General features: G+C 42.6%; 4 protein-coding genes across 4 annotated transcripts; 1 reads left to right on the forward strand and 3 right to left on the reverse strand.

Annotated features, from left to right (window-relative positions):
• Positions 1–740: 740 nt before the first annotated feature.
• LOC105900925 (protein ABHD8-like) lies at positions 741–2,992 on the forward strand. Its single transcript, XM_031575124.1, has 3 exons — positions 741–1,125; positions 2,209–2,425; positions 2,672–2,992. Exons 1-3 carry the CDS (start codon positions 1,007–1,009, stop codon positions 2,885–2,887), a joined length of 552 nt encoding a protein of 183 aa, XP_031430984.1. The 5' UTR covers positions 741–1,006; the 3' UTR covers positions 2,888–2,992.
• A 1,484-nt stretch (positions 2,993–4,476) lies between these two features.
• On the reverse strand, positions 4,477–10,775 carry ankle1 (ankyrin repeat and LEM domain containing 1). Its single transcript, XM_012828307.2, has 9 exons — positions 10,464–10,775; positions 10,044–10,196; positions 9,754–9,859; positions 9,456–9,579; positions 6,813–9,158; positions 6,504–6,666; positions 6,244–6,406; positions 5,964–6,096; positions 4,477–5,725 (listed from the first exon to the last, which is right to left on the reverse strand). The coding sequence occupies exons 1-9, from the start codon at positions 10,517–10,519 to the stop codon at positions 5,553–5,555; spliced, it is 3,417 nt and encodes a 1,138-aa protein (XP_012683761.2). The 5' UTR covers positions 10,520–10,775; the 3' UTR covers positions 4,477–5,552.
• A 2,264-nt stretch (positions 10,776–13,039) lies between these two features.
• On the reverse strand, positions 13,040–21,669 carry lmnb2 (lamin B2). Its single transcript, XM_012828388.3, has 12 exons — positions 21,205–21,669; positions 19,766–19,902; positions 19,097–19,253; positions 18,727–18,852; positions 18,207–18,377; positions 17,867–17,992; positions 17,315–17,535; positions 16,548–16,782; positions 16,113–16,220; positions 15,774–15,890; positions 15,547–15,645; positions 13,040–15,455 (listed from the first exon to the last, which is right to left on the reverse strand). Exons 1-12 carry the CDS (start codon positions 21,424–21,426, stop codon positions 15,420–15,422), a joined length of 1,755 nt encoding a protein of 584 aa, XP_012683842.1. The 5' UTR covers positions 21,427–21,669; the 3' UTR covers positions 13,040–15,419.
• A 515-nt stretch (positions 21,670–22,184) lies between these two features.
• On the reverse strand, positions 22,185–24,764 carry pigs (phosphatidylinositol glycan anchor biosynthesis, class S). Its single transcript, XM_012828402.3, has one exon. The coding sequence runs from the start codon at positions 24,633–24,635 to the stop codon at positions 22,950–22,952; it is 1,686 nt and encodes a 561-aa protein (XP_012683856.1). The 5' UTR covers positions 24,636–24,764; the 3' UTR covers positions 22,185–22,949.

Below are 24,764 nucleotides of genomic sequence, written 5' to 3' on the forward strand. Positions count from 1 at the left end.
GCTGTCCAAATTTGATTACTCAAATTTTTATGACGCAAAATGACGCAAATTACGGTACAGCTGAACTTAAACTGATGTTTCGACTGAATGGCAATAACAAGGAACGTCACAAGTCACTGGCTAGCTAGCGTTAGCTAACTAGCAAGATTACATACAAACCATTCAGTAAAGTTGACAACACTTGGATTTTTACCAGTATTCCTCACTTATTGACAAGTTGCCGTGTTTGGCTTCCTTAATGGGTGTGCTATGCAACGAGTAAGATATGTGTAGTGTTGTTGCACTGGCTATTGGCTTTATATGTGCGCCCCTATTTTAATCATGTCTTTTTTTGTATAATGTAGAATAAATGGACATCATTTTTGATATACCCGCCTCTGTAAAATCATTAAAGAACTATGTGACAGGGAGTAGGAAAACGTTCAATGATAAGGTAGGCTACATCTTTTCTTAATTCCACTAAAGTGCCGCGGGCAATTCACGCATTCGTGAACGTTTTCTTATCTGGAATTCATTCTAGGCTAGAACAGGATTTAAGGATTTACCTTTCTCCTTGGCACGTTTCTTTTCTTCTTCCTTTCTTTTCTTCCTAAATTGCGCCCCGGATGGATTTTGCCTCTTCATTATTTTGTTCTTCAAAGTTTCTTGAACACACACACACTCTAACCAAACGCCTCACTGTGCTTGCATGTTCTGACAACAACAAGGACGTACGTACCCCTTCCGTTTTCGATCAGAGTTTCATCTGTTTATCATCTACATGTATTTAAAAGTGAAACTGTTAAACAGACAGGCAGCATATTCTGTTTTGACGATATTTGTGCAAATGGTCATTAAATGTAAGGCTTAAATACTTAATCACCTGTATGTATGTGCTTAAACATTTATGTGAAAGAATGTAAAGTAGTTGTGCTGTTGAGCAAAGAGAGCAAACATTCTTACCTGTTCTTGCAGTGTTTCTTTCTGCACGTTCCTGGCCCACGAGTATCCAGAGGAGGTCCACAAGATGGTGATGATCAACGGGGGTGGGCCCACTGCTCTGGAGCCAAGCATCTGTTCCATCTTCAACCTCCCAGCCTGTGTGCTGCACTGTCTGTCCCCATGCCTGTCCTGGAGCTTTCTCAAGTAAGAGCACTCTCACAGTTGTTTACGCATTTACACATTGTGACCAAGCCTGCTTCAGTCAGCTGAAATGGAATTCTTTATAAATTCATTACTGAATGAATTTAAAAAATCTCTATTGCTGTCCCTGTATTCCAATCAATTGGACGTAAGCCAACATAAAATAGGGAAGCAGGGAGATCAGGGGTAGCAGCCTACTACTTGGAGCAAGTAAAAACAAACAAAAAGTGAATACACTGCAACTAAAATACAAAAGCAATCAAAACGATTTTTGTTATTTCAAGTTGAAAGGTCACCACAACACCCCAACTCAAACTCAAACAAAAGGCCTTGTAGTAAGCATGCTACACCCTGGCTACAGCCAGCATACTACACCCTGGCTACAGCCAGCATACTACACCCTGGCTACAGCCAGCGGCCACTGAGTTGTTAACTATGATTAGCAGGTACTAAAAAAGATATATTAAACAACTCTTTATTCATTTAATAAAAGCTATACAAATAGAAAAGCATCAGGGTAAAATCATCTACGATTCAGTGAATACCTATTTACCCCTGGCCACTGGCTTAGCCACCTGGGGGAAGTAGACGGAGTGCAGTCTCTCAGCACAGGTCGGCCCTCCTGCCTGGGATTTAACAAAAGAGCTTAACAGGCACGGAATAGACAAACACACAACCAAACAAAAATAAACAGTGAAAAGTCACAACAACTCAAGCCCAATAACTACAGCAGTTGACTCGAGGCTAGTGAATAGTTAACCCTCGCCAATACTCTAAAGCCTAAATCACACTAACTAAAGACACATTAAAAGAACAGAACCAGACTGCATGCTATCCACCTTACCAAAGCTCCAAACAAAGACAACAATGAGACCAAGAGGTGGGGCCTTAATTGGCACCCTGATTTAGTGCGATCTTCTATTCCTACAGGTGCATACACTTTTTGCATCAGTGGTCCTGCAATAACACCCTGATACTACCACCATTCCGTCCTGTTACAGAAATAAAAGGACAGATTTTAAGGCTGTATATAATCATTATGTATGATGTGGTTTTTTTTCATGTCTGTGCTTCTTCCCCTCTTAGAGCTGGATTTGCTCACCAAGGAGCGAAAGAGAAACAGCTTTTGAAAGAGAGCAACGCCTTCAACGTGTCTTCCTTTGTGCTGCGGGCCATGATGAGTGGGCAGTACTGGCCAGAGGGAGATGAGGTGTACCACGCAGAAATCACTGTTCCCATCCTGCTGGTGCACGGCATGTACGACAAATTTGTGCCAGTCGAAGAAGATCAGCGAATGGCAGAGGTATGTCGTCACATTCCCAGAAAGGGCCCTCTCAATTCAACACTTCAGTCTTTAAAAAGGGCCATTAGGGGTCACTGAACACATAGAAATGAAATGTCATGCTTTGAATTGCCGTTGCATCAATACTGCAGAAGGTTTTCAGGGAAGTTGGCAAATGTGTTCTTTATCCCCCCCCCACCTGTCCCTTTATCCCCCCACCTGTCCCTTGCGGTACCACCCTGACACATCATGTCTGTCTCATCACAGATTCTCCTCCTGGCCTTCCTCAAGATCATCAACGAGGGCAGTCACATGGTGATGATGGAGTGCCCCGACACCGTCAACACCCTCCTGCACGAGTTCTTCCTCTGGCAGCCCGACGCCCCCAAAAAACCCAAACAGGAAGCAAAGCCCGCGCCCGCGCCCGCCAACACGTTGGTCAACGAGGACAATAAGCCATCGTCAGACTCTAAAAACAAGTAACGGCCTAGAAGCTGGTTTTGTTTTTCATAAGGACGAGATTCAGTGGCTTGCTCTGAGGCTGTGCCTAGTGTACTCACACTGGGGGGGGGGGGGGGGGTTATGATCCTTCAAGAAGAGCTTGGACAAACCAAAACAGCGAAGCACTCAACACGACAGACATGGACGAGTGTGAGGGCCCAGTGTTCCTTTCCAAAGGACAGCCACCCGTGGTTGTTTTCTCAAGCTGTTTTGTATACAGGAGGGACGATGGCAGGTCTAAGAGGGCCTGTCAATACTGTATTAGACACGGCACTGACACAGATACAGTTGACGACTCGTACACTTAAAGAGCTGTTATGGTGTATGCCGTAGTGGATCTAGTATGGGCGGCATGGGCAGCCGACACAGGCAGCATCTTGCCGGGGGCGGCATGGGACACCTGCACAAAAACAAACGGAATGGAGACATTTGCACAATCGGTTTTCTATCGCTCATTTGCACATCACGTCTATGATACCATGTGGCACCGTGTGGTGGTGTTGGGTTGCCCAGGAGGTATGGTGAATCAGGCATGGTTGGGTAAGACTGAAAAGCTGTTTTGTGACAACTAATGGTCATTTGAGTGAAGTAAAAGCATAGCAATGTATGGAGGGATGTTGTTCACTACTGTAACTAACTACTATGAGAAAGTATTCAGGGCGTCATTCTTTTATGCTCTTCGGGTAAGGGCCATTGATTTATAGGAAGTACTTTGGCTGGATATTAACTTTATTCTCAGATTTTTATATAAAGAGTGTAGCGTTTACACAGAGAAAGAGTTGAAAATGTTAGAGAATGACAACAGGTTGGATGCACTGATTGTGACTATTGCTGTTAACACAGGTTTCATTATGTTCTTGAGTGCGTGTTCATGTGGAAATATTGAGTCTGATCCCTTTAAAATGATACGGAAAATTCCAAAATTATCAAAACATTTTATCAACGCCAAAGTTAATATCAGCAAAATTCTATATCAACAATATGCATTGTATTCTATGGACTAGGGTCCAGATGCCTTACCTTACTTTATCTTTTTTTTTTAAAGAGCATGATGCTGACAGTGGGGTGTTATTAAAATTGGTTATAAAATGGGTTTCTGCAATGTCTGAGAATACATGGAACACATTATGAACGAATTAGATTGTAAATCATAATAATCTCTATGTATTGTGGAGTTAAATATATTTTGCCTTCCAAGACCTTGTGAAGACAGGGAAACGCTGCTGGCAGGGGGGGGGGGAATGGCAGTCCAAAACCCTGAACAGTCAACAACTATGCAACACTAGCACTATAGTTTTCTTTATCCAGAATCTACGTTCTTTGGACTGTTTAGACAAGGTAGACGACCCTATTCTATCTTTGAACACTGTGACTTCTCACTGGGATTTTGTATCGTCTAACACTAACAGTATTTTACTCATGCATTTGAAACAGTGTTGTCTGTCTGAAACTATCACTGTGGTTACTGTCACCGATTAAACAAATAAATATCTGTAAAACCATTTTGGGAATGCCTAAAATATTACTGGTTGTTTTTATTAAAGAGGAAGAAATAATATAAAACACTAAGATTTATTTTACGTCATATATAAAAAAATATTACTTAATTTATTAAAAAAAGAGCACAAAGATGCTCTAGGCCTACTAAAGGCATAGAAATGTGTGATGTGACATCCTACTTGCACAGTACACTATACAGCTTAATCAGAACGTATCCAACAACAAAAACAAAGCAAGCAATTTTTATATGTACACAAACATCACCAATTCATGAAAGAATCTTTCTAGTAGATCACAAGTCTTAACGAAATGCATCTGTCCACCTCCCTATGGTGTAAAAGTAAAAAAAATAATTAACTTTGTGAAGTACCTGATAACACCCCTTCAAACTGACACCAACTAAAACTATCTGAACTTCATTTTTCATATCCCGTGACATAAGAAAATAATGCTCTTTTCTGACATGAAACCATGTGTTCTAAAAAGGTTTACAATTCACTGAATGCTGCTTTGGAAACATATAACTACCTCGTAACCTGACAACAGTACATTCTAATGATTAGATTTAAAAGCAACAAAGTTTTCCCAAACTAACTATCCTATGCGTAGATATATTGGTCCCTGTTTTTAATAAAAAAGCGATTGGACATGTTTTATTAAGTCGTTTTTAAACTGGGAATAACGCCTCCAGCATAGCCCTGGGCCTGCAGAGCAATGTCCTTGAACTTTTGACATAAAATCATGAAATGTATTTTTCTACTTCATCAGTAAAAAGAAGCTTCAGTCTCTTCTACAAGCTGCTAGTGACACCTTGTGCTCAGACCTCTGGATGCTCCTCTATCAGTCTCATAAGAGATCAGGTAAAAAGCTGTTTTGAGATAACAGTTGGTGTGATGAATATATTGCGCACACACACGCACACGCACACGCACACACACACACACTTCTTATGGTTTTACGTGTCCAGTGTTGCTTTTTGACTGGCCAACCCCCGTTTTTCAAATTACTGTTACATTGATTTTTCCCCATCTTTAAAAAAAAAAAAAATGCAGCTTAAACACGCATCAGACACTTAGTGCTCGGTCAGGCAGTTCATCCGGCCATTGACACCACTGGTCCGCCCATCACTGCTCCCTCTCCGGGATGGTCAGTGGCCCACCCTGATGTCCGCTGGCCTCAGCTGTCGCTCCCCTTCGGCCAGAAAGATCTGCATGGCCCGGTAGAGCAGGTGCACCCCCAGCTCCCGCTTGCGCTTCGCCGCCCAGGTGGACACGACCCCGTAATAGTCTCCACGCTTCTGATTGGTCAGCATCTTCACACCTAATTTATACATCAGTGTGGAAGGACAAGCGGAATAAGTTAGCACGCCACTGTTACTACCTGAGCTACAACAATCTGTGGGCGAGACTGACATTGACTATGATGCCAGAAGGTGGTGTCCACTCAAACAGCACACCTCCATCCCATAACCAATGTGGAGGTGGAGTGTGGGGACTATTAGAGATCACTACCAAAAGCGTGTTAAATAACTGATACATGCGCCATACTGTTTACCCACCGATTGCATCCACCATGCAAGCCTCCCGGGTGTAAGCTTCCACTGGGATTACATTCTGGAAGCAGTGCAGGGAGATCACCCCTCGCTCAGCATTCCACACGGCCAGAATGTGCTTCACCTTTGAGCAGAGTTTCTGAAGCACAGGAAGACAATTTGTGCTTAGACATTACAGTCAAAAGCTGTTCAAAGTCAAAAGTGTTACAGACAAAAAGTCATTAAAACAGACGTACAAACATTTTATTGGTTTTGTTTTCTTTTCTTTTTAGAGAGAGCAGCCCACCTTAGAAGTCTTATCTCCTCTGTAGTAGTCCAAAGCCTCATACATATGGCTGTACGGGCGAGAGCGCTTGCCCTTGCCAACATAGAAGATGGCACTGACAAAGGTCTGAAAACACTCTTTAGGCGTCATGCTTTGACTCCGAAAGGGTAGGTTATTTGTTACTCTGAGGAGATAAACACATATTTATTCAAATATTTAGAACTGCACCTGGTCAAAATGCATTCCAATGGTAGATCAGACAACATTTTTATTTTTTTTACCTGGGATCAAGGAGCAAGTAATTAAAGCTGGACTTAATGACACCTTCACGCCACTTCTTGTTCTGGTCAGGTCGGTCAAATTGCTCACAGAGGATATGCTCATCAAATTTGCTGTTGGGTAAAATAAATGTGTGCAAAGCCCTTCTGAGCTCAGGACTAAAATCTATAGTGGGGCAAAAAAAAACAAAAAAAAAACAGACTTTTGTACCTCACTCATAACATGAAACCATCTCAAGGCATACAGCAATGGTTTGTAGTCAATACTCATTTTAAGATAGCAGTCAAAATCATTCATACTGATACGCTTACCAGTGTTGCACTGGACGGACTGTGGTTGACTGGTTGTTTCTTGCTGAAGGCGACGAAGCCTCTCAATGTACACAGGTCGGGTCCGGTTAGTTATGGGACCAGGGGCTTCTCCCAGCTCAACCAGCTTCTTTCTCAAAACCTTGTCTGTCAAACCTTTGAATTCCTTGTCATCATCAGGCTCGACATTTTCCTTTCCTTTGCTAGGGCTCATCTTGTAGGAGCGCCAGTCGTAAAGCACCGTCTCATCACAAGTGGTGCTGCTGATGTTGGAGCTGATGGAGGTGTTAGCTGTGGGTGGCACGTGGGTCTCAATCAGCTCATGGCCCTCCTCTTCGTCCGTGTAGAGGTATTCCACAGGCTCGTCCACGTCTACTAGATGAGGACGTCCTCCTGGGGTGTAAGACAGGTTGGCCAGAGACTGGGGCCTGCAATGGCCAGACAAACGACTCATGCTGTATCTTGGGGTGCATCCGGTCCCTGATGTGTCGGGGGGATTCTGTGGTGTGCAAACACTGGCCAGAGACGATGTTTGAGACTCCACATCAGTGATCCAAGAGTCCTCCACACTCTTTTTGTTACCCTTCCGAGTCGCTGTCTGTGACAAAGAAAGGCTCCCCATCCTCCAATCAGACCCATTTTCAATAGAGCTGGAGAGATCATCAGTGATAAACTCATCACCATTAGCAACTTCCTCCTTTCCAAGATCAGCTGCTAATGCATCACCCTTGGTGATCCCAAACGGGTGGGGTGTAACCTTCTCACTGGTTGTTTTCGCTAGGATAAAAGTATCGGCCATACTGTCTGAAAGGATTACTGTATCTGCTTGGCTAAGTCCGTCATATGAAGCAGAATACTGATCAGCCCTCAGAGTCTCTGTTTGAGATTGTGAATAGCCAGAGTTCAAGGTCCCACCATACCTGCCCCCTGGGAAGGGCGAGGCACAGTAAACATCTCCTACTGTGTGCTTCAGGTCTGCAGGACTGTCCTGTGATCTTGTTGGGCGACACATGCGAGTTGGTGTTGGCAAGGACACTTCAAAAAGAGACAAGGATGACAGTGAGGATGAACTCTGGCTGGTTCGCTGCGAGCAGCGGCTTAGCCTCGAGCGCGTCCTGCCAGTCACAAAAGGACTCGCGACCATGTCACAATCCCCACTTTGAAGCTCTTTTCCTCTTGGTGAAAACAACTCACACTTTGACATCTTTCTCCCAAACGGGAGATTACTCATCATTTCTGTAATCTCTGCCACTGGGGCTGTAGACTCTGCACCGACACAGGCACCGTGTCTAACCTGTCTAGAGTCCGTTTCTGACTTTGGGACGTCCAACCCTGCTTGCCTGTTACTAGGTGTTTTTGGTTGAAAACAATCTGCACCATTATGTAGAGACACCCTCTCAGACTGTAGTTCGGTAGCAGTACACTTTAGACTACATTTCTCTTCCTCAGTGCTTCCACAGACGTCTTCCACTGATGACCCATCCTTCTGGAATAGCGAAACCCCAATAGCGCTTTTGTATTCCTCACTGTCACAGCTACTGTACTGACTGTTCTCACTGCTGCTGCCCCCTGAACTAGATGGAGGATGGGCTTGACTCTTTGGATCACTGTCAGTGAACACTGCATTTTGAGTCTCTTGTTCAGTTGGCCAACATCCCAGGACAGTCTTTTCAAAATCTGTGCTGGCATCATCACGGTAAAACACAAAAACATGATCAGGGGATGTGACATCAATGCCCTGATGATGCAACACAGTAGCCATTCGCTCTGAATTGAAGAATTCAGAATAGTCGGAGAAGTCAACGGTAGAATCACAAGACTCTGAACTCTCTTGTGTGGGGCGTTGTCTTGGAGATTCGGCATCAAACACGGGAAAGTATTCGTCCACGTCTTTGAAGCTGACGCTTTTGCGGCTGTCACGTCTTGAGGACCCAGCTGAAGGATGTGGAGGGGGGAGGGCGTCAGTGGCCCTATGACCCACATGTTCATAGTGTAAAGTTCTGCGGTCAGTGAACGCTACATCTTCCTGAAGAACCGGCAGGACCGAGTGATCCCTGATCCCCGCAAAAGACACGCGAGTGCTGGAGAGGACGGGCGGCGGCTCAAAATCCCAAACCGAATCTTGAGGACCACTAAGTTCAGAGACTTCAGAAAGCTCCAGCCGATTGGCCCCTCGACAGCTTGGCCTGCCACTTACTCCTGAGAAGTTGAGAGATGAGGACCTGCGTGTGCTGCTTAAAGCCTCCTCGCCGAAGTCACTCAGCATGGACATTCCATGAGAAGTGATGCTGTATTCGTCTACTGCAGAACAGTAGGAGCGGTCTCTACCAGCTTGGCCTGAGTAAACGGCTGAAAAGAAAAATGCAATGTGAACTGCAACATTCGTGCCTGGTCTTAGTCCTTTAAAAATAACTGAAGGTGATCACACACCTGTGCTTTTTTTAATTGAACATGAAACCAAAATACTTTTCCATTATATTAATATAATATTATATATTACTATATTAATTTGCAAGGATTAAAAACAATTATCTTGAGAAAGTAATCAACATCAAACTGTGTTACTCTAAATTATTATCAAAATGGGATAAATATAGCCTGTTGGCTTTTGTACAGAACACATGATAATTAGGCGAGTTGTCTTACAGTATTGGAACTTGGGAAAGTCCTCAACCTCAGCTTGTGCTGCCTGGGACTCGTGTTCAGAGAGAAGCAAAGCACATCTGCGGTTGTCCTGTTGTTCGGCCAAATCACCAGCTTTGTTGCCATCCTAAAAACATATGTTTCAAACATGTTGTGCATAATACTAGCACCTAAAATACTAGTAAGAAACACACAATGCATATAGGATAATTCCCATTTTCCCAGTGCTTCTTACTGTGGCTTACATCTGTCACTACTTTCATTCATTATTGCAGAGAAAATAATTTTGACCAAATCTTACCTGGTCTTTAAGATTTGGATTGCCACCATTTTTCAGTAGTAATTTGAGATTCTGATAACACCCCCACAGAGCAGCGATATGGAGGGGGGTGAGCTCTTCTGATGACCTGTGAAAACACTTATTTTGTTCATTGTGTCTCATGTAGCCTATTTGCACAAAATCAACCATCAGCATAGAACCTTACATCTAAAGAGTGGATATAAAGCACACACAAAACACGGTGAAACAATATATCCAATGTGTTCATGTTATTGTAGCTGTACAAAAAAGTGGAAAAGCACCGGACTAACCTGAGATTTGGGTCAGCGCCATGTTGTAAAATAAGCTTCAGGCAGCGTATACCCTTCTCGGACTCCTTACCTACAGCTAAGTGTACGGCCGCAACACCCTTTTCAAGAATGAAGTTAGGATTGGCTCCCTGGTACAACAGTGACTGCACAGACCTGTCAAGAGAGGTTCATACTTTAGTTATATCTTAACGTATTTCAACAAGAGACTTTCAGGGTGTTTTCCACATATGTCTGCTGATGTGATTGGTGAGTGATATTAGTAGCAATACATACGTTGATATAATATTTTTTTGCGTCAGAGACCCGCATAAACACAAAATACAGTATGGCTATAACAATGCTGGTGGCTGAGAGGAAGCTAAAATGTAGGCAAGTTAATTTCCAACTAATAATGTTCTTATTTTCAAAACATTTGATTACCTTGGATCCTCATTGCTCAACGCTTTGCATAGCTGTGATGCTGCTTCAGAAAGCATGACTTGTAAATGTCCACAATAGCTATCTTGAAGACAAACATTTAGCACATAGCTAAAGTGATGGCCGCACAAATGCTTCGATGGGGCTGCTAAATAGCAATCTAGCTAGCTCGCTGTTTTCTGTTGTCATAAATGAACATTCAGCGTGGTTGAAATCATGTCCCTCCTTGATGCTGGACATATGCATTTACAAACTACCTTAAATGCCTCATAGATATTGACTTAAATCATGTAAGTTAACAGTACATTTAAATATATTACGTATTCGAGGTTAAAAATTCCCTCGTTGTTTTTTTGAATCCGCCTCTCTTTTCACAAATTTTAGTTCCCGCCTACCTGAGATGCTGATTGGTTTATTTCAAGTTCTAACTACCAGTCCCTGTGCCGGGTAGAATTAAGAGCTGCTTTCACAATTCTCGATAGCACAGAGTTAAATGAGATAATCCATCCAATATAACAAAGGGTTCTAAACAAAATAATGCTAATAACGATGGTTACAACGTGTTAAAGGCCTCATCATTTGCGTTAGGCAGATACACAATGTTAAGGACGCTCTGATGTACACTATCAGAATCAGAATTGGATTTATTGCCAAGCAGGTTTACCAGATTTTTTTCTGGTGTATAGGTGCATACAGTAAACATAAAAACATACAAACACAATAAGTACTACACATAACATAAAACATAAAAACACAAATAAGTACTACACATAAGAAAAGTACTACATATAAGAACCAAAAAAACACAATATATACGATACAAATATATAAACAATGAATATAAGAAAATAAAGTGGAAAGTAGAATGCAAAATGCAGAACAGGAGTGCAATGTGAATGAGCAATATGCAATGTAATGTGTGTTAATGTAACACAGACTTGGGGTGTGTGGGGGTGGGATAAGAGTCCAGGTCAGGTGGGGGTCCCGGGCCTTGTTAATAAGGCCAACTGCAGCCGGGAAGAAGCTAGTTTTGTGGCGTGAGGTTTTGGTCCTGATGAACCACATCCTCCTGCCAGAGGGAATGGTGGCCGGGTGGGAGGGATCGGCCACAATCTTATCTACCTGCCTCAGGGTCCTAGAGGCGAACAGGTCCTGAAGAGATGGAAGATTGCAGCCAATCACCTTCTCAGCAGAACGGATGATACGCTGCAGTCTGCCTTTGTCATTGGCAGTGGCAACACCTACCAGATGGTGATGGAGGAGGTGCATGACTCCCTCCTCCATGACTCGATGATGCAGGTGTAGAAGGGCACCATCATCACCATTGCCTTTGGCAGGTTGAACTTCTTCAGCTGCCGCAGGAAGTACATCCTCTGTTGAGCTCTTTTGGTGAGGGTGCGGATGTTCAGCTCCCACTTGATGTCCTGGGAGATGATGGTGACCAGGAAGCGGAAGGACTCTGCAGTGTCGACTGGGGAGTCACTCAGGGTGATGGGGGTGGATAGGGCTGGGTTCTTTTCCAAAGTCTACAACCATCTCCACTGTTTTCAGAGCGTTTAGCTCCAGGTTGTTCTGGCCACACCAGGTCACCAAATGGTCAATCTCCCACCTGTAAGCGGACTCATCCCCACCAGAGATGAGCCCAATGAGGGTGGTGTCATCCGCGAACTTGAGGAGTTTGACGGACTGGTGACTGGAGGTGCAGCTGTTTGTATACAGGGAGAAGAGTAGAGGGGAAAGAACGCAGCCTTGAGGGGAGCCGGTGCTTATGGTTCTGGAATCAGAGACATACTTTCCCAGTCTCACGTGTTGCCTCCCGTCAGACAGGAACTCTCTATCTACTTCTATCACACACTACAAGATGAACAATTTATGAAGGACCCCTGGCCACTCCCAAACTACTCTGCAGATAGTTTGGATTCAGTCAAAATCCATCACCCACTTAATCATGGATCATATTGTACTCTGATCAGGCCTTATTAAAACAAAATTAGTCGGCATCAGTAGTGTAGTGATCATTTTTGCAATGAAGTTGTGAGTGGTTTCAGGAATAAGTACAAATTAGGTAACTTGGACATGTTAACATGTAATACATTGGTATATAGTGAGCGTCGTTTGGCACTGCCGTCTGTGCAAGCACGGCAATCCAGACTATTCTCATTTGTAGTTCCACTTTGGTGGAACGAACTGCCTAGTACTACCAGAGCAGGGGCGTCCCTCTCTACCTTCAAGAAGCTTTTGAAGACCCAACTCTTCAGAGAGCACCTCCCTTCCTAACTGGCACCTGACTAGCGCTTAACTTGCACTTCAGCAGTTACATTCCTGCACTTCTTTTTCCTTTTTTCCAGGTCGTTGTTTTCTAATTCTCATGTAAAGTAGTATTTATTGTTACACCATGCTTTTTATTGCTCTTAGCTTGACTGTTCTCTCCCTTGTACGTCGCTTTGGACAAAAGCGTCTGCTAAATGACTAAATGTAAATATTTACTCCAACTGAGAAACAGGGAAATTAGGGCCAACTAACAAAAAAAAAATTGGACAAAGACAATGATGCTAATAAACACACACATTAAAGACCACTTTATGGAAAACATTTATTGTATTGTAAATACAAAAAATTTCAAATGAAAGTAATAAATCAATTAAGAAACACACTTTTGGCATGCGCCCTCCCTATAGTCGACCCATACAAGTTCTCTTACGATGATAAAGCCCCCTCTGAATCTACGCAACATACCTATCTGTATAAATTTAAATATGGCTCAAAACTAGATAGCCTCTAAATCACATTATTGCACTTCAAGAGTGCACCAATTACCACATCGAGTAATTAAGAAAAAATAACTCTTAAAATATGCTCTGTTTAAAACATTATTTTTCCTCATTAAAAGTATTTTTTGTAAGCTTTCTGAGTCACATTTGTCAGTCACATTATTCAAACCTGAAGAACATCAGCTGAGGACAGTGCATGACTACTTGATACCTAAATCAGAACTGTAGTTGGTCCAGAATCACTAATTCACAAGTGTGACGCACTCAAGAAGCAAATACATGCTGGCAATAGATCTCAAGTTTAAAATATGCCTTACTTTGAAGGCACTCATTTGAAAATAATTTAATTGTTGTTGTAAGTTACTTTACCATCATTAGAGAACTTTAAAAAAAGATAGACATGTAAACAATGAGTAAAATAACCACATTTTAAAAACATGGCAAAGCACTGCAAACATAAGCATTGAAAATTTCGTTTCCCAGACCTCAATGACAAAACAAAAATGGCAAATGTATCCCATTAGCCTTCCAGAGGAGTTGCATCAATCATTTTCAAATCAAATGTCACAGACCCCTACGCACCTTATGATGTCACAGACCCCTACGCACCTTATGATGTCACAGACCCCTACGCACCTTATGAACAACTATGCTGTACTTGCTCCTTTTCAATTCCGTACCCAATTTAGCAGCAATACAGCATCTTCAACTGGCATGGACCAAATGTTTTCAAATAAATGTAATACACTGCTATAAACTCCATTATAAATTCAAGCTGCCTTTTTTAAAAACAACTAAATTTCTCAGATATCTGATGCAAGTACAAACATTACAAGTGCCCAATGAAGGCATATAGGGAGAGGGTGGCATTGTGCTTGCAGACATCAAATTTTAACAACACATATTTTGTGCATACTTATCTGAGAAACCATTTTCGAATTTTAAAACATACACATGATTAGTTACTATTATTACTGATGATAACAGCATCAGATGCTAACTGGGTGGAAACTCTGATCACAGGCTTAAGAGCCATTTATTTTCAAGTAAGCCAAAGTACACCCTGAAATTGTACCCCTGCATGTCTCACAACTTTTTAACCCTCACCATCAAACACGTGCTTTACAACTGACGTTTGCAGAAAATTAAAATAACTTTTAAGGCAAATCTTCAACTCTATGTTTGAAAATATTTCTGATCCACACAAATCGGCATCTCAAGTACACACTTGCTTCTTTACCAACTTTTCTTTGGTGTAACGGTCAACAAACTCCCCACTAACCAAACAATACAACTGCTATAGCACTTAAGATTCATTTGATTTAAAAAAAGCTAAGTAAATCAGTACTGACTAGCAATTTACTTGTGTGAGACAGGGTACAGAAACTCTATACCTATGGTAAAGGGTCTAGGGTTTAGTATTCAAATATCTTAATATCTTAAGAAATGTTTGACCAATTCATCAATTTTAGAGTACCAATTTCATCACATTTCCACCCCGTTCATCTGATCAGCGAAGCCAATATATAAAAAGAAAAAGCAATGCATCAGCTGTCAGTTACGATCTACTGTACAATACATGATAGAGGTCAAGTTGCTCTCCAAGCCATATAAAAGACACAAAATACCTCTAGGTTGTTCACGATTTGCATAACCATTGATTAGAATCAACAATTTCAGCAAGTTATACAATGGTTTTCATTGAGCTTCTGAGCTACTTTTGACTGTTTTTCTATTGATTGAAGTTGAAGATTCTTTGTTACAGAATCATTAGCACTGGCAGTCATTCACTACAAACTGGGATGTAAGAAAACTCTGATCTTTAAGGACTGGGGGCCGTGTGAGAATATCTCAGCAGTGATGCACACTAATACAAGGACCTTTGACGATTGGAAGTGGCTGATTCCTATAATTCATACTTAAAATATGAATTGCTGCTTAAGAAAAAGTACTGAAGTACACAGAAGGGGTTCCCATTTTCACCGACTTACAGAGACCTATAGATGCAGTGGCTGATATAGTTCAAGATAACCTGGAAATGAGGTCCGTTTACACATGAGAAGAAATAACTCAAGTCAAATGGGTATTTGGGATTAATCAAGAACCTAGGATTGAAGTATACAAAAATAGTGGCTCTACAGAATAAAAGGATTGTAAGAGAAAAACTGGGCTGAGGTCTCCATACTCTTCACATGACGGCACATTCCCGTTTCTTTGGGTCTCCCTAAAACAGAGAAAATGGAGATAAGTTTGGGTGCAAGTTTATAGAACACTCCTTCAGCTAGAACTCCATTCAGCAATTACAAATAACTTGCCTGCTGGTACAAAAGATCCTCTTCCTCAAAGTCACCATTTTCTTCATCTCCATTCTCCACCTCCTCCATGGTTTTTGTGACTGTCCTCTTTGCAACATCCTGGAAATAAAGTAAATACATGAGATGATGCAATCTAAACGTTTCATTTACTTTTTTACTCAATTTCAACTTAGAGGTTAATTATCCTATTCAATAACTTTTTCCCCCATTCATTATGACAACCATACCTCTCCATCTGAATTGACTAGGATGGTGAGAATGTCTTCTCCAGTGCCCCAACTCTGCCCCTTCCACAGGAGGTTGCCAGGCGGGCTGTGTGCCACCCCTGCATCAGCACTCCAAACCTGTCAAAAGCATCAATGCACAAACTTCACAAAGGGCACCTCCTTTTGCTTTCAGTCAGAGGCAATGTAGACACAGGAGAGGTACTGAAATAGTTTTGTTGAATTGAACAATTAGGCATTTTTACAAATGTAGATGTGGACAAGAGAGTTGTACTTTACATAGTTGTATGAATTAGTCATTCATTAGACAGTACAAAACGAAGACAGCGCTAAAGCTCTTACCGTAACAGTTTGGCCAGCCTTGAGGACATACTTGGGGCTGAACTTGTAAGCAATTTCTTCCTCTTCACCAATTTGCCTCTTCAGCCTCCAGCTACCAAGGGACTGATCCTGTTAGACATGACAGACATGATAAAGGATTAGGAAATCGCTGCTTATGGTTCATTCTACATATGCCTTATACCTTACAAGACTAACTATTGGACCAGATCCAGAAAAACAATGCAGTGCTTGCCAGTGGAAGCAGTAAATATAGAGTACATCAGCCAAGGAGATTAAAATAGCATAGTGGTTAACATGTTAACTCTGCAGTGTTGAGCTGCTGGTTCCAATCAGGAGCTAAGGCATGATTGTGATTGAAAAAAAAAATGAACAGACACACACATATACACCCTGCAGTAACTTTTATATAATTTGGAATATGACCCATGTGCATACCTCATCAGAATTATTCTTTAGGGTGACAGACTTTCCTTCCAAATCAATTTCTTCAATTGTGACACTGCCAGTGGCCTCGGCCTCCTGGTTGATGTGGATTTTGGGGGCACTGACGACCACAGACTCCTCAATCTCCACACGCTTCCTTTTTGAGCGCGTGGTGCGGGAGGAACTGCTGCTGCCTGTCGCGCGGGAGACGGTGACCTTGGCGGATGGACTGGGGGACAGCTGGAGTCTGGAGAGGGGGAGAGCCAACACACAAGTTATCCACTGCATTCATTTAAAGGTCTTGAACATTCCACAGTGTATATCATTTTTCACAATTGAATCGTGTCAGAATAACCATCATTATGGAGAAGTTATTGTTTAAAACTTGCAGCTGCTCCTGGCACCTACCATCTCATCTGCTTGTACTCTGCTCTGACTGGCAAAATGTGACCCTGTCTGTCTAATGCAGGTGGCTGCACTCTTCCTCAGTATGGTCACCACAGGCTCTTCCCTGCAGTGCAGTTCATGAGCCCAACCAAGGTCTGTCTTCCACTTTCTGGAATCATCTCACAAATCTATTTACACCTGACCCTGAAACAAAGGTTCTGACACATTTGACTCATTGTGGATGGCATCATGTCTGGATGGCCTACAACCTCACCCACTGAAAAAGCACAAGTTAGCTAATCAAAATACTAACAGCAGAGTATGAGTAAAACATAAATGTGGGATAAATGCTCGTAACGCAGCCCTGGCTCTATGCATGTCTACACACTGACCGATCCTCCTCGCCTTCCAGAAGCTTGCGGTAGGCGTTGATCTCCATATCCAAAGCCAGCTTGACATCCAGCAGTTCCTGGTACTCATTGAGCTGCTGCTGCATGCAGTCCCGCATCTCTGCCATCTCGCGCTCCTTGGCGTCCATCTGTCGACGGTGCTTGTCTCGGTCGCTGGACAGCATGTCCTCCAGCTCACGAACCCTTTCCTCTGCAGCTGCAGCCTGAATCAAATACAGAGCACATTAATGTTGTCTTGATACAACTGACTGGTCCTCCCATCTCTACCACTCTGGGCATGATGACATGTACTTCTGTCATAAAAGGATCTATATGCTCACCATCATAATGCAAATATTCCTTTTAAAAAAACAGCAAAAACTTCAGACGACTGGAGGTCCCAGCCAGGTGGCAATAGATGTGCTATAGGCCTTGTCTTTTAACCCAAAGCCCAGTTGTCATTTTAATTCACTCTAGGGAAGGAGTATACCTAATGTTGTTTTTATATATATGCTTTTAATACCCACTTTAGCACACACTAAATAGCCAAGGTACCTGCTTCTGCAGGGCAGACAGTTGGTAGGAAAGGCTCTCAATACGCAGACGAGCCTCCTGGGACTCTTCTCTGGCTGAACACATGGCCTTGTCATTCATGTCAGATGAAACCTTTGCATTATCCAGCTGCAAAAGATAAATACACGTTAGTGTACGCAAAGACTCACACACACAGCATTCAGTTTAATTGATAGTTATTTATGTGAATATTTATATTTATCCAGAAGCAGGATTGAGAACCCCTGGCCTTGGTATAGACCAACGGAATACTAAATCACACAATGCATGATATGCACAAGAACCTCCGTTTAGCTCAAGGGGACATTTATAAATATGATACCTTAGCGTGGAAAGTTAGCTCAAGTTGTTCTTTGTAGATCTGCAATTGCTCCTCATACTGCCTGCGCAGGTCCTGGAGAGCCTGGGCCAGCTTGGACTCGTAGTCCGGCTGAACTCCGCTGTCCACCTCCACCATGCGCCTCTCACGGCGACTACGGGTCTCCCGCACCTCCTACACAACACCACATCGGAACATTAGAAAACACAAGCAACACGTGTCTATGTGCCAGTCCCTCCAGGATCTTGCGAGGGTTTGTTGTGATTGTTATGTCCAAAAGTAACTGAATTCGCTGCCAAAGTCCAAAAAATGACGGTGATTTTTAGTTAAATAAAATAAATCACAAATAATGCATCATTTTGACAATAATATTGACAATAAGAGGTCGGGGAAATCCTTGAATTTATGTAAATGCACGAAAACGCAAAATCCTGGAGGAACTGATATGCTCATCACACTACAAAATCTAAAAATGACAATGCCTTTAACAGGTGAACAGTTCATTCAGATAGCCAGACCCCACCTCCTCAAACATGCTTTTCCTGAACTGCAGATCCTCTGTGAGGCTCTGGCAGCGATTCTCCAGGTCAACACGCATCAGGGTCTCACCCTCCAGCTGCTTCTTAGCCACTGCATGAGCATCCTCAGCCTGCAATATCACATGGACAACACTCAGAGACTTCAACGAGACAGGGCAGAGAACAGGTTCCTCAAAACTAACTGTACCATATTCATCCCACAGATACATTGAAGACAATTTTGAGACACCTCACACCCTTTTTTTTTTTTTTTTTTTGAATGAGGCCACTGTGCGCCTCTTAACTCATGTTCTCTATACAAACGCAGTTTAAAAAAAAAAAAAAGTAATTAAATGCTGAAGCTAATCTGCTGACCTTGGCGAGCTGAGCTTTCAAATCTGCAAGCTCTGCAGAGAGGGCACTGTTCTCACTCATCGCAGTGTTGAGAGCAGCCTCACTCTTGTTGAACTGCCCCTCCAGTTCCTTATTCCTGGCCTGGGCCAAAAGAAGGTCTCCATCCTTCTTCTTAAAGCTGAGATGGGAGAAAAGTAAATGATAATCAATTTACATGAAATGGTCATGAAAACAGTGTTGACTATAAAAGCATATTATAAACATCTTTAAATGATATTCTTCAGTTTTAAGGCAATTGCAATGTCATCATGAAGAGTTCAACAACATGGCAAGTTCCCATGTATTCAATATAAAATACAGAACAATGCTAACCATCCTGTAACTAGTATGTAGTTTTTACAAAGACACAAGATCAGATTAGCTGGTGACCTGAATGCCCTTCAAGAGCCCCCTGCATTTAGCAAAGACAGATGGGATGGTCCTTTAAGCCAGGATGATCAAGCTGTTACACATGCTCTGTAGTTCAAATAGTTTAGGTGATGTTTATGTACAGAAATGGGTCAAACAATATAAGGTTTTCGAGTGAAGATTCCTTCTAGGACACATTGAAAGTTTTGTACTTAAACAAAAAGTTATTCCTGCACACTGACGTTGAGCTGATGAAAGGTGAATGAGAAGGGCGTAACTCACTTCCTGTTGACCTCATCCAGCTCTGCATTTGCCTTCCCGAGGTCAATCTGTAGTCTGGCCCTCTCCCGTGCTGTCTCATCGAGGACACGCCTAGCATCTGCAAGCTCCGCCTCATATAGAGCCTTAATCCCTGAAACCTGGTGAAAGGGAAGTGGCAGATAATACATTAATTTCCGGCATCCACAGTGGTTATTTATTTACTGGTCCAGGTTGTACATTGGAAATTGCCCACAGGATGTCACCAATTAGTGTGTGCAACATGGACACCACAAACTTTCTCTTTCAGTTCATAGCAAATGTAATACAGCCCCAAAGTACCGCCCTCCAAATAAAGAATTCTCATGACAACTTGTTTTCCAGCCTCGTGCAATCGCGTGCTACTATCGCTACATTCAAATTCCAACAGCCCATCGGCCACTCCCATATGGCACATTGCCACTCAGCGGACGGACTAGTAGAAGCCTATACAGTCACGTCACCCTCCTACATCGAAAACAACTGAGGGTGGGTTTCCTGGGCGTTATTGCAAATATCACATTTGTGCAAAACCTCGGCTCCCCAATCAAATGTATTCAGTTCACACTTTGTGACAATTACGACTGTTGGTGAAATGGACCATACCTTGCATCTGACTGAACTTGGAGTTATCTAATGCTCCGAATTGTAACATACTTCATGTCAACTTTTTTTTTATAGAATTTAACCCCACACACATGGAGACAATTACTGCACATATGTTTCCTTGGAAAACACCTAAAATGACCAGAAACGCTCACAGCCATCTATCATTAACCTACGCTTAAGTACGAAACCTTGCATTGCTTGGCATAGAAGTTTCAGTTAAATGAATGGTAATTTCATTAGCAAGTATAACTGTAATGTTACCCAGATGACAACACTCTTAAAACTGAACAAAATAATTGGCTACTACCCGCGGGATTTTTTGAACAGATAACTAGCCCACTGAGCATGTCTGCAGACTACTATTATGTACGAAACAGTCTCCCAAAATAGCTTGGTTGAAATTAGCTAGTTAACTGGCCACCTATAATGACATAGTAGCCAGCTAACGTTAGTGGCACAAGACCAAAGGCTACCGCGTTAGGTCAATGATTACTAGCTACCATCACACTACCTAGCTAGCTGAAAAGCTAGCCGTTAACATTTTGCAAGCCATGACCGAACGATGGTTCGCCAATATCCATATAATTAATTAGGACATTGGCTAAAACAAATTAACTTGCCAGCAACTATGTCGGCAACAGAGACAAATACACACGTTTCCCATCACCATTGGATTGCTTTGAATTCAATCAGCATTGTTTTAACTAGAAGTCAAACTCCTCGGCTAGAGAGGCTAACATCGATGACACTATGCTAACAAGCAGGCTATCAGTACCATGCTTACACATGGCATAATAAAAAACAAGGCACGCTACCTCTCGTGTAGTAACCTCCTCCTTCTCGGACACCTTCACCATAAGACGGTCATTTTCCAATTCCAATGACCGAACACGATCAATGTAAACGGCGAGTCTATCATTCAAATGTGACAACTCTTGTTTCTCTTGCAAGCGCGAAATCCGCGTCGGAGACAGCGGGGTTTTTGCGGCCGCCCGGCTAGATTCCGCGGCAGCGCGGCTAGGAGTTGCAGTCGCCATATCAATTTTCTTCACCGCCAAGAAACTTCAACCCCGCTTCAAAGTCGTCCAAACTTTCCTGAAACCTGTAACTGTATTTACAGAAAATTAGACGTGAGGCGCGTAAGACTACACGTCGTTTTTAAACATCTGTAAGACTGCAAAGTCTATGAATGAAACCACTGCCTGGTTCTTTTGCATGTAGCTATCTAACGTAAAATGTTCCTGACCAGCTAACAAGCTAACTTTGAAAGACCCCAAAATGCAAGATGGCCGAAAGAGAGCCGCGACCGCACCGCGCCAAAATCCTTTACCCTATTGCATGATGGTAATTGTAGTGGTTCCAGTACTAACGTTTCGTCCCATTTCTTTTTTTTAACATGTTTTTTTCCTGAAGATTCGTCCCATTTTTGACAACAGGAATGAGTATTAAGAATTAGCTATATTTATTTGATCTTCTATGTGGGTTTTTTAATAATCTCTAAAGATGTATCAGTAGGTTTACAGTTGCACTCAAAATGATGAAACCCTTAGCCAGTAATTTCAACTGTATTAAGTTTTGTTAGCAATGAATAATCACTTTCTCAACTCAAAAGTGTATGTCCAAATTATTCTCCTTAGCAAGGTTGCTCTTATATTAATAGGCCTATCACTATTCAGTAAGGCTAAAATCTCTCTATATAAGGCTATTGTCTGTGAATCCCTAAAATCTACTACTGTGTTCAAGCCGAATAACATGGCAAAGAAAATTAAGCATAAAAATGACTCATACACCACTCTCGACAAAAGATGAATATGTAATAATTTGAATAGACCTTTTGTCTTCTGGGAGACAGTTTCATGCAGTGAAGACACTAAAAAAGTGAACTGTTATGCCCCATGGATCAGTGGTAAGTCTGAGAATGTACGAGAAACTGCGTAAAGTATGAGAAAAGTACATTTTCTGATAGTCAGCCATAGTGATGGGCATGGCCTGTTCTGGAAATGTTCTGCTGCAGTGGAAACTAGTCTTGACCATGTGACTGTGTAATATATTCTCATTTAATTATACTCCTCACCAGAAAGTCTTAACGGTAAAGAGGGTTCAATTCATTTTATTGAATCTCTATATTAGTTAGTTAATGTGAAAAACAGTGACAGGCAATGTATTATCACATGCAGATGGTTAAATATGCTGCATTTTGGTGATTTCTTTTTTGTTTGTTTCTATCAGAAGAGTTCCACATTGTGGGATAGGTATAGTTTGCTCTGTATTCATTTACATGCTCGTATTTTCACTTGTAATACTGAATTCACTTAACATAGGTCTATACTTTAACAAAAAGTTTTATTAAAAGGCATGTATCGCATTAACTTCACAGCATACAATTTATTTATTTAAACAAAACAGAATTCAAATAAATTATCAATAACTAGCTACTGAGTCAATAACATTTACCTAACAGTTTAGGCCCTGCTCCAGTGTCTCCCATCATTCAGTGCAATACCTGAGGGTACAGTTCAAACGGTGAGTGTTGTGTGTCCTTAAATGAGACGGACTGTTGTTAGTCTTTTTTGGCACTTTTCTCTGCCCTCCTCTGCCGTATCTCACTGACAATCTTCAGTAGTGAGAGCAGTATCGGGACACACATTGGCAAGAACAGGGGGATGTAGATAGCAAACTTCTGATCGTCTGGGAAATACAGGAGATGCAGCAATGACGGGTCAAAAAAGGCACATTCAGATGCTAAAATGGCTTCTCTACTGTATTGCAAAGCAAAGGCCAAGTTTCCAGCCTCTAGCTCAGCAATAGCTGCCTGTAGAGATGTCACTGCATTGAGTACTTGTTGTGCAATGTTGTCATTGATGACAATATTACCAATTTCATCCAGTAGTTGGGAAAGAGAGGTGATCGTGGCACTGGCTGTAGCCACATTCTCCACACTGCGGCTCCACAGAAGCCGGTCCAGCTCCCAGTCAGTTACTCCTGCGCTGCCTGGGCCCTGGAGTTCAAAGCCTTTGGGGGGACGCACCTGCTGAACCCCTAACAGGAGCCTAAGCTGTGCCAAGAAAACACCCATCACTTTACTCATATCAATGTTAAGGTCAACTGGGAAGGTGGAGTCTTTGCTGTACATATCATTCACATTATAGACCATAATGCCACCCCAACGAGGACTGTGGAATGCATTTGATGACACTTCCTGCTTCCTGTGATCCCGGATGAAGAGTGGGGAGTGGTGAGGGTCTGGGACATAGAGGAGGAAGTTGAGCACTGGGTTGGAGGATGCTGCATTTGAGCCTAGCCTGGCTTCCACTGGGTTAATGACGTGTGCAAGACTGTCGGCACTGAGTGTGTAGGCTGACGCAGTTTTGTCAAAGCGAGGATTCACTCCAAGAACAGCATAGTACAGAATTTGAGAATCCACAGAGAAATTTGCCACAACAGCCATCTTGTCCAGTAAAGGTTGGATGTATTGCTGCACAGCACCCTCAATGTCCCATTGTAGCCTGTGGGATTGGGGACTGGGATTTAGAAGACTGAATGTGATCTCATAGCCAGGACTGGACTTAAAGGCCCTCATACTGTCCACTAGGCTTTCCCTGCTGACCTTTGCCAGCCGGATGCGGTTGCTAAGCGCTGCAATGATGTCCTGGTGGCTGAAGGACATGGTCTGGACCACCTGCTCCACCTCAGGGTCTATTGCAGACAGAACATCCTTCAACGCTGCTCCTCCTTTTCTGAGTTCAAATTTGACCAGTGCTGTCCTTTTCAGTCCCACATATACTCCCACACCCTCTGGTAGTATGGTAGAAGATTCAGGTAAAACATACACAACAACCGAACCACAGGGACTCTCACTTAGGATGTGCAAGGACTTGTCTGCCTCTGCAGCATTTGGCTGATTCAGGGCGTCTTCCTCCATGATCGTAGCTGTTCGGTATTTAGTCTCATATCTATACTTGAGATCTGTTTCAGTATCCGCGTGGTGCTCTTGTTCACGAACCTGACTCAGTGGAAGCTTCTTTTGTTGATCAGGTGTAAGTGTACCCTGGGCAAACACCACCTCCACTTCCACGGTAAGGTGGAGATGCAATGAATCCAGTTCACGGATTTGTGACATCGGCAGCCAAGCACGATATGTCTCTGTTGTTCTCCACCACAGAGGAATCCCCACGAGGACTACTATGGCAGCTATAGCAAGAGATGCATTACGTCCCCGTTGCTTTTCCATATCCATTGATAACATGTTGTTCTTTTACAGGCAAAGACTGTCTTTCATTCAGAAACGTCTACCCCGAATAAATCGAGCGAGCTTCAGGAGGACGTCAGTACTTCCTGTACCCCACCAAAACACGGCATACAGGGCATCATGGTA

The sequence above is a fragment of the Clupea harengus genome, chromosome 10 (assembly GCF_900700415.2).
Source record: "Clupea harengus chromosome 10, Ch_v2.0.2, whole genome shotgun sequence".
In the NCBI taxonomy this organism is placed as follows: domain Eukaryota; kingdom Metazoa; phylum Chordata; class Actinopteri; order Clupeiformes; family Clupeidae; genus Clupea; species Clupea harengus.

Coding starts and splice junctions, on each gene's coding strand:
- LOC105900925 (XM_031575124.1), top strand. CDS start 1,007: ATGGTGATGATCAACGGGGGTGGGCCCACTGCTCTGGAGCCAAGCATC. Junction 1,126..2,208: donor CTGTCCTGGAGCTTTCTCAA/GTAAGAGCACTC, acceptor TTCCCCTCTTAG/AGCTGGATTTGCTCACCAAG. Junction 2,426..2,671: donor AAGATCAGCGAATGGCAGAG/GTATGTCGTCAC, acceptor GTCTCATCACAG/ATTCTCCTCCTGGCCTTCCT.
- ankle1 (XM_012828307.2), bottom strand. CDS start 10,519: ATGCTTTCTGAAGCAGCATCACAGCTATGCAAAGCGTTGAGCAATGAG. Junction 10,197..10,463: donor TTGAGCAATGAGGATCCAAG/GTAATCAAATGT, acceptor CTCTCTTGACAG/GTCTGTGCAGTCACTGTTGT. Junction 6,407..6,503: donor TACTTGCTCCTTGATCCCAG/GTAAAAAAAATA, acceptor TTATCTCCTCAG/AGTAACAAATAACCTACCCT.
- lmnb2 (XM_012828388.3), bottom strand. CDS start 21,426: ATGGCGACTGCAACTCCTAGCCGCGCTGCCGCGGAATCTAGCCGGGCG. Junction 18,853..19,096: donor TGAAAGCTCAGCTCGCCAAG/GTCAGCAGATTA, acceptor GTGATATTGCAG/GCTGAGGATGCTCATGCAGT. Junction 15,891..16,112: donor AGGCTGGCCAAACTGTTACG/GTAAGAGCTTTA, acceptor TGCTTTTGACAG/GTTTGGAGTGCTGATGCAGG.
- pigs (XM_012828402.3), bottom strand. CDS start 24,635: ATGTTATCAATGGATATGGAAAAGCAACGGGGACGTAATGCATCTCTT.